The sequence below is a fragment of the Xyrauchen texanus genome, chromosome 33 (assembly GCF_025860055.1).
Source record: "Xyrauchen texanus isolate HMW12.3.18 chromosome 33, RBS_HiC_50CHRs, whole genome shotgun sequence".
NCBI classification, from domain to species: Eukaryota; Metazoa; Chordata; class Actinopteri; order Cypriniformes; family Catostomidae; genus Xyrauchen; species Xyrauchen texanus.
In genome coordinates, this window is record NC_068308.1 from 33,732,541 (window position 1) to 33,742,327 (window position 9,787).

Here is a 9,787-nt window from a genome sequence, read left to right on the forward strand (position 1 = left end):
GTCAGTCAATTTCAAAAACTTTTATATATATAAATTTTATATAATTCATAAATTAATTTGTTGGGACAATTGTTTTTTGTCTACAAAACTAATTTCAAACATTTAAGCATACGCCTTCAGATCAAAGTATTTTTAAGGTTATGAGAAACATTTCAATCAAGTGTTTCAAAACGTTTGACCAGTTGTGTGTGTGTGTGTGTGTGTGTGTATATATATATATATATATATATATATATATATATATATATATATATATATATATATATATACATATACATATACATACAGTTGAAGTCTTTAAAACAAATGTTTTTTTGTTTGTTTTTTTTTCTCCCCAATTTGGAATGCCCAATTCCCGATGCACTCTAAGTCTTTGTGGTAGCGTAGAGGCTCGCCTCAATCCGGGTGGTGGAGAATTTATTTTCAGTTGCCTCCACGTCTGAGACAGTAAATCTGCTCATTTTACCACGTGGCTTGTTGAGCATGCTACTGTGGAGACCTAGCACATGGAGGCTTCACGCTGTTCTCTGCAGCATCCACACACAACTCACCACAAGAACCAAATTATAGTGACCACGAGGAGGTTACCCCATGTGACTCTACCCTCCATAGCAACCGGGCCAATTGGTTGATTAGGAAGCCTGACTGGAGTCACTCAAAAAAAAAATTACCACTCCACAGATTTCATATTAGCAAACTATAGTTTTGGCAAGTGGTTTAGGACATATACTTTGTGTATAACACGAGTAATTATTCCAGCAATTGTTTCAATTTTCATTGACAATATCACAATTCCAGTGGGTCAGAAATTTACATACACATAAAAGTTAACTGTGCCTTTAAGCAGCTTGGAAAGTTCCAGAAAATTATGTCAAGCCTTTAGGCAATTAGTTAATTTTTATAGGCTAATTGTCTAATTGGACTCTATTGGAGGTGTACCTGCAGATGTGTTTTAAGGCCAACCTTCAAACTCAGTGCATCTTTGCTTGACATCATGGGAAAATTTAAATAAATCAGCCAAGACCTCAGAAGAAAATTGTGGACCTCCACAAGTCTGGTTCATCCTTCGGAGCAATTTCCAAATGCCTGAAGGTACCACGTTCATCTGTACAAACAATAGTACGCAAGTATGAACACCATGGGACCACGCAGCCATCATACCACTCAGGAAGGAGACTCATTCTGTCTCCTAGAGATGAACATAGTTTGGTGCAAATCAATCCCAGAACAAAAGCAAAGGACCTTGTGAAGATGCTGGAGAAAACAGGTAGACAAGTATCTATATCCACAGTAAAACGAGTCCTATATCAACATAACCTGAAAAGTTGCTAAGCAAGGAAGTGTCAGGGGTCAGAAAGAAATGGACTCAATTGCAGGGTACACCATGGTTTATTGGGAAAATAAACAAGCACGAGCCGGACAGGTCCACAGATAATAACGGCCTCAGAAAGCGTAGGCTAGGTCCATAGAATGGTAACTCCCAGCCAAGAGCAGTCCGCAAAAGAGGTCAATGATGGTGGCGAATGAGACGGGGGAAGCAACGGGCAGTGTTGGCAGGTGAGGCGTGGCAAAGGGGAAGGGAGATGACTGATGGTAGCCCGGAGGTGGCGGGGGAATAAGCTCTGTCCAGCAGCCTGTAAGATGGTGAGACTGGAGAGAGAAAAAAAGAAAAAAGGGAAAAGACTAAACTGCTCAGAATGTAAGCCACCGGGGATGAGGAAAAATAATGCAAAAACCTATAAACTATGCCAAGTTAATGTGTAGGAAAAATAAATAGAAATCATCAATAAAGACAAAAAATAATAAACCAAATCAGGGTTGAACAAGCTGGGATCAAGACACAGCAAAAGAAAAGCAAAAATAGGAAAAACCTAGGAATCCAAAGCAAATCAAAATTGAAGAAAAAAATAAAACTTGACTAGATAACTAGACTACCTCAAACAGCAAGAAAAAGCAAGATTAGCAAGACGTGAATAACAACATGCAAAAACACGATCTGGCAAGAGACAAAAAACACAAGGGAAATAAAAAGAGAGGCTAATGAGGAGTAACACGTGAGTGTAATGTTGAACTAACAAGGTAACAAGAGGGAGGGGCGACAGCTGACAGTTGAGCGCATGGAAAACAACACGTGCAGACACACATGGTGAATGAACACAAACACCACACGCCGAAGCGCGCGGGCGGACAAACAAGACTGCCAAGCGCTACGGACGAACAACGACACAGACACAAAAACAACGAGGCTGATCAAACAGGTATCCTGACAGGAAGAAGCCAATGCTCCAAAACCGGCATTAAAAATCCAGACTACAGTTTGCAAGTGCACATGGGAACAAAGATTTTACTTTTTGGAGAAATGTCCTCTTGTCTGATGAAACAAAAATGTAACTGTTTGGCCATAATGACCATTGTTATGTTTGGAGGAAAAAATGTGAAGTTTGCAAGGCAAAGAACACCATCCCAACCTTGAAGCATGGGGGTGGCAGCATCATGTTGTGGGGGTGCTTTGCTGCAGGAGGGACTGGAGCACTTCACAAAATCGATGGCATCTTGAGGAAGGAAAATTATGTAGATATATCGAAGCAACATCTCAAGACATCAGGAAGGAAGTTAAAGCTCGGTCACAAATGGGTCTTCCAAATGGACAGTGACCCCAAGCATACCTCCAGCGTTGTGGCAAAATGGCTTAAGGACAACAAAGTCAAGGTTTTGGAGTGGCCATCACAAATTAGTGATCCTAACCTAAGTGACTTTTGACAGGGAATGTTTTCTACAATTAAATGTCAGGAATTGTGAAAAACTGGGTTTAAATGTATTTGGTTAAGGTGTATGTAAACTTCTGACTTCAACTGTAAGTGTGTATATGTTTTTTCTTGTGATCTTTGGCTGAGATTTTTTTTTAATATTGTTATACAATACTTTTTTTTCTAAATTAATTCTGAATTCTAAAGTGTTAATGTTATCATGAATTTAAGGAAGTACAACTAATTTTACCATTATATATAAATATTTTACCCATTATATAACATATCAATATTTTTGACATAACAATAATGAGAATGAGATGTAATGCATTATGCTAATGAGAATTAACAAGTAGATTGTGCTTACTGTCATGAACATGATGTCACATTGCAAAACAATCTTAATGGTCCTAAAATAAGCTTCGTTTTCTTGTGGCTTTCTTTTGATTTTGAGGTGAAATATAAATATGTTCTAGAAAGGTTTTCATGAGATTCACACTGATATTTATTTCATTCCAATATCAAATTACTTAAAACAAACTCTATATTTTCTCTTCCCCCCAGCTGTCTCAGGCAAAGAACACAAGCCAACGATTTCGTCCCCTGGATAGCACTTCTGATGCCCACCTACACATTAATGGCCATCCCCCTGCCCCCATCCTGCGGCCCCAACACAAGGCCCAACCTCAGCTTACAAAAGCCCGGCCCTCGCACAACATCCACCAAACAGGTATGATAGAAGAACTCATACCCTATGCTAGAAAAATAGGAAAGATATTTACCTCCTGACTATTGCCTCAAATGCTTGACTCACACCTGTGGTGCATTTAAAGTCAACATGATAATGTTTGCAACCCATGTGACTTCCATTATGTGACTTCTTTCTTCATTCAACCTCCACAGGATCAACAGCAGATGTCACTTTCTCCAACATGCCCTCCCACCTCATTAAGCGTGGTGCACAAACAAGGCAACTTCAGCCTCTCCTGTATGTCACCACCACTGGGACGGGTGGCCAGCGAACCCGGAAATACTGAAGACTTTGTGTACTTTCTCTTGGTAGACCAGAAGTCCTGGCCTGTGCACGATGGATGGATCCCCTCTCATAAAAGCATGTAGAGATCAAACGGAAGGTTTCCTCATTGTATTCTTATGGAAGAGCAGTACCATGAGATCAAACTTATGATTCTCTGTATTCTCCGCAAAGGAAGACCATTGGGTTGTTGTTCCCTTCCTGAGTTTTTGCTAAAATGCTTGTAGCTATTCTCGAATGACAGGTAACTTATGATGCCTGCTTTATTTTGTTAAAAATCCATTGGATGAAGGAAATGGCAAGAACTGATTGCCATAAATTCTGCAGCCTCGACTTATAGTGGTGTTCAGGTTGTAGTCCTTAATCCTGTAAAAAAATTTATTCTTGGTTCCCTCTGGAATATCTATTGGCCTTTTAGAATAGTGGTTTCCGATTAATGAGTAAAAAAAAAAGACTGCGGTTAGCATGACTTAAAGAGACTTTAACGTTTTGTTCTAAAATATGAATTACACACCTTACACATACATTTTGAATCTGTTGAATGCTTTAAAAATGCAAGTTGCTAATAAAGCCATTCATCAGGCAGTCCTCTTGTTTATGTCATAGAACAAACTAGAAAGTCTTTTAAAGTAATATTAATCACAAAATGTATTTTATTAATAAATTGAAAATTGATATTCTAATAACCTATTAGAAATTCCCAAGGGAACCCATGGCGAATTAGCCTTCAGGGTTGGCCTACAATTTTATGTCATGACTGAACAGTTCTATTCCCACAATGACATGCAAAAATTATATTTTATAGACTAGCTATTTCGACAGGGGACAAAACCTGCCTCAAATGCCTTTCGGTTGAATATTTATATCAGGCCTTATAGTGACATCCTGAAAAGTTAGTTCAAAGTCTACAGAACTACAATGGTGATGCTTGTTTATGTTACTACAGAATCAAATATGCCCCTCTCATTCCACAGGGAACAATATATATTTCACAGCTGCTGTGATTGTGAAATTATTGGTCCCTCAGGCCTTGCACAAATTAATGTACTGTCAGACTGCTTATGAATCATATGTCTAGCTTCTGTGAATTCTTCTCTGATAATACACGCCGTTGCATTTATTGATGTCATTTTGTGTTTACTGGTAATAATCAATTTAATTTTGCCTTCACTGTCATTCAGGTTTCAGCATAACTGTTTTCTTTAAAATCTTCTTGGGTTTGTGTTAGATCTTAGTACCAGACGAGGTGGCATATTTAATGTATTCCAGACCCTCTGTGGTTTATTTTAAATGAAATAGGAAAAACAAAAAATACTGCTGCCTTTTCTTTTAAATGTTCTCAAAGTTTATGTTTTTTTTTTTTTCACAATTATACATACACTTTTTCTACTCTTAATTTTATACCTTTTTTGTAACTAAAATAAATTTGATTGACAAAGTGATCACACGTTGTACATGTGTTGTGATATATAGCATTATTAATGGGAACTTTTTGTCAAGGTCAGTTTTAAAGAACCATGTGTCTTGTGACCTGAAATATTCTCAATGTTATATCTTAAAAGAGCAATTGATTTGTGCTTTATTAACACATTTAATATAATTAATATAATTCAGATCCATTTCATGTAGTTCAGAGACATATTATCACTCAAATGGGTCACTTAAAGTGCTGTATCAATTTTGAAAACAATGTTAACCACATTCCTGTACTGTCAGCACATTGTAAAGTGTTCTGTCATATTTTACATTTTTGGCACCCACTCAGTCGATATCTGGATGTCAATGTTTCTGTGTAAACAGATTCCTCCTGTTTCATTTGACCAAGCAAAACATAACAATATATCTGGCTTGCAAAGCAGTTATCGCATCATTGACTGTGGGCTTGAACGCTCTATAAATTAAAAGGTAATAATGTCTAAATTGGGCAAGCACTTTACATTTACATGTATGCATTTGGCAGATGCTTTCATCCAAAGCTAATTTTGAACAGTTTGAATGTTCCCTGGGAATCAGAGCTATGATGTTGCCTTTGCTAGCGCCATTCTCTACAAGCTGAGCTACAGGAACAGATTTACAAAAATATTTATTAAATAAATAAAAAGTAATAAGTATAAAATAATGATTGAATTATTATTATCATAATTATTATATACAAATAAAAACATAATATAATGTAATATAATATACTGTAATATAATTTGTGGTCAAATATTTGTGATATAATGACCAAAATATTTGACCATTGCCCCAGGCATAGCTGAGGTATACTTTAATGTTTATGGAATATATTGTTTCATGCCTATTTATTAATTTATTTAGTCAGTAGCCATGTAATAAGTGATGCACAGTCAGACTGTCATTATTATGAAATTAAGATAATAGCCAGTTATTCAATCATTTTCATTTATATTATATTATCTTTCACTCTGTCTGGGTTTTATTTTGCTAGGTGGCCACTGAGTGTGCATTATCTTTTAAGTATAATATAATATAAAAACATATTCATGGCTTCAAAAATAAATTCTTCAATAACTCTTAACAGACCTGTAGGTCTTTATTTATGTTTATTGCCAGGGTATTAACACAAAAAATCATACATAAAAAAATGCAAGTTTACAGATTTAGATTAAATAAAATACATTAGAAATAAATAAATACATAAAGAATGAGTGAAAAAAAGGCACCAGGTATAAAAGCATATTATGTGTAATTGTTGGGGATTGCCCCACTGAATGCCGTTTTTTTAAGTTGTTAACCACTTCAGTACTCTGATCAGGGAGTAGGAGTCATCAGATATCTTTCCCACCTTTTATTTGTGCAAGATTCAACCTTGTACACATAGCAGTATACAACTGAGGTAGTTTCTGTAATAAACAATCAAACAGAAATAAATTACTTTTCTACATACATACTGTTATGATTCAACAGTAAATTACAAATAAACAATATCAATCTATATATCTCTCATATATATGCTTAGATAAAGAAAACAAGAGATATATACTATGGAAAGGAATATAATAACATGCATCACATTATGCAGCATTATCATATTAACTGATAACAAACTGTAGAATATAGTATTATGCACATATGGAGAAAATTAACACATAGAATCATATTGCAGATATTAGCAATATAAGCAGCCGTGCTAGCGCGCGTCTTTATATGTGACAAACTAATAATTATACAGATCGCAAAAAGTGGCAATACTGGCTTAATGCCAGAACTAGTTGCAACACATACAGAAACATTCTGCATCAAACATAGAATCGTGATAGGATTGAACTTACGTCATCAATAACTTTAACTTGCACTTAAGGATGCTGCATGTGAATAGAAACACTACAAACTCCGGTTGCGCCACTTGCGTAATAAAGAATACGTCACTTACGTTAGAATCATATCTGCGTCAAACTGTATAATGCGTGTTTTCCGTAACCCGAGACCTTATCAAGAGAAGTTACGGATAATAAGATGAAGAATTTACAACAGTAATACATAACAAAATAATTTATAGAGATAGTGTAGGGAATTTTTAGAATTGGGACTAAGTATCAAGTCAGGTCTGCGGTCGCTGTCTCAATCCGGATACTCGCAAGGGGAGAAAGAAGAGACACACATACCCCAGAGTATATCAGATCATTCTCCAAAGTTTATTGTCCAGCTCATCATTATATGGTCCAGTAAAAGAACATTCCATTATACCCTCCAATGAAATTGTTATTTACCCTATATGGGGTAACATATATGTTTGAGTACAGAAATAAGAAATATATTCCTATAGACATCCTCTTGCAAGAACAGGGACAGCTGCAACTGTGATTTGTGATGACACAGCAAGCTACACCAACCAGAGAAGAAGTTGTTGAGAGGCCTTTATTATTTTACATTGCCCACTTTGATCCTGAAAGAATCATGTAGCCTCTCAACCAACTTCAGTATCAGGTATGTGTATATAGTGGAGCATGGCAATATTATGCCTGTTTATCATCAGATTCAACTTTTGCATTAATAATTGTAGGAAACATGCGCCGAATAGAAACATAAGCAGAATACATTATTTCCAGGAATTGGAATTACACTTGTGGTTCCTTGCTGTTGTGTTTATGCTGAAGGGGCATAGGCAAGCATGACCACCTGCCATATTCAGAGTGTCAGTAGGAATGTTTTCATGTTGACTGTTCCGGGTCCCTCCTCAGGTCCTCTTAATTCGCAGATTCCCGGTTAGGCACTGGCACTACGTGTTCAGCTCCTCCAGTGCTTTCACCATTCACCCTTGAATCAGTAAGGCCCACCTCTGGTGCAGGCTTCACGTGGCTTGCGTGGATCCACTTCGGTTGAAGGTCAGTCAGCACCACCGTTCTGGTCACCAGCAGTACAGCACTTGGGCCCAAATACTTTGGTTCACCTAACTTCATTGGTTTCAGACAGTTTACCAGAACTTGCTGATTTGGAACAAATGGATGAGTAGGGCTTTCTACTGGCAGAGGGAGAGAGAGATAGAGATATCACCATTTATGCCATTTAATGTCTTAATGAGGGAATCCACATATTCTGCAATCACCACCTCCGTGTTACCTCTGGAGAGTGAGCCAGTGCGGCCTTTGACCCAAGGGGTCAGGAAAGGCCTACCCATTAGTATTTCAAATGGAGAGAGTTTAATAACAGAGGATGGTGACATTTTGAGTTCAGTCAACACAGCTGGTAGAACATCAACCCATGTTCTTCCGGTTTTGGTGCAGACTTTGTTTAAGCGCTCTTTTAATATTGGATTTGTCCGTTCAACCACTCCTGCCAACTGTGGGTGATACGGTATGTTGAAATGACAATTTATGTTCAATTCCTTTGCGAGTAGTTGCGTAACTTTGGATGCTAACAGAGTGCCATTGTCACTTTCAATAACGGTTGGAATGCCAAATCTCTGTATTATTTATTTTGCCAGAATTTTCAAAGTTTTAGCATTTTCCCTCACACACTGGAAAGCTTCTGTCCATTTAGAAAAATGGTCCATGATCACGAGAAATACCTTGATAATGTCGACACAGTATTACTATTGCGGACACACTTGTTTATCCCTTAACAAATTAGTCTGGTCTGGTTTCACTTCATTTGAGGCCAATGTTTAATGTCAGATTCAGATGGATTTGCCTGAAACAATTTAACGTCAGTGTCTTTTATCAGTGTTGACTGCATCATGGAAAAAGTATTTTCAGCTTGATTCAGGTCTGGGCTTACCACAACTTCCTTTGCATCCCACTTTGCTACTTCATCAGCATTCTTCGAGTCTGTGTATATATTGATTGATTTAACTGCCAATTGCCAATTGGCATGCTCCGATCAATGCAAACAACTCAGCAGCTTGTGCAGATTTATATAGGAGCGAATAAGCTTCAATAATTCGATTTGGGAGTGCCCTAACATCATAACAATCCAGTATACAGAATAATTTGTCTTGGAACAGGACCCGACCCGTCAACCCGTCTGATAACGGGTAAAATTTTTGTAAAATTCACCTTACTTTGTAATTTGTGTAATGATAAAGTCGGGGCGTGTACAACGGAGGTTTAATGGTCAGATTAGCAGTGGACAATAAAATAGCTTCATAACCGATCAATGTTGTGCTGTCATGTGTTGTGTGGTAATGTTGTGCATTATTGTCATTCTACAGAAACGTCCACTTTTGGTATGGCAAGATGTCTTAAAATGTATTTAATTTTCTAACATTTAAACTTAGACCACATTATTAGATTACTCTTTGACTTTATTAATACTTATAAATGACAGCTTAATTATTTTAAAAAAATTTTGTGCATGCATTTAAAGACCGCATACACCATTTTTAGAATTGGCCCTAAGTATCAAGTCAGGTCTGTAGTCGCTGTCTCAATACGGATACTCGCGAGGGGAGAAAGAAGTAACACACTTAGCCTAGAGCATATCAGATCATTTTCCAAAGTTTATTGTCTAGCTCATCATTATATGCTTCATCAAAATAAAATTCCAT

General features: G+C 37.0%; 1 protein-coding gene across 1 annotated transcript in view; it reads left to right on the forward strand.

Annotated features, from left to right (window-relative positions):
- Positions 1-5,213, forward strand: part of kif19 (kinesin family member 19) — a 62,308-nt gene extending 57,095 nt beyond the window's left edge. The window contains exons 19-20 of the mRNA XM_052103095.1: positions 3,312-3,477; positions 3,651-5,213. Of these exons, the coding sequence (XP_051959055.1) occupies positions 3,312-3,477; positions 3,651-3,784 (300 nt within the window). The 3' untranslated portion in view covers positions 3,785-5,213. The remainder of the gene's footprint in view (positions 1-3,311; positions 3,478-3,650) is intronic.
- The last annotated feature ends 4,574 nt before the right edge of the window (positions 5,214-9,787 follow it).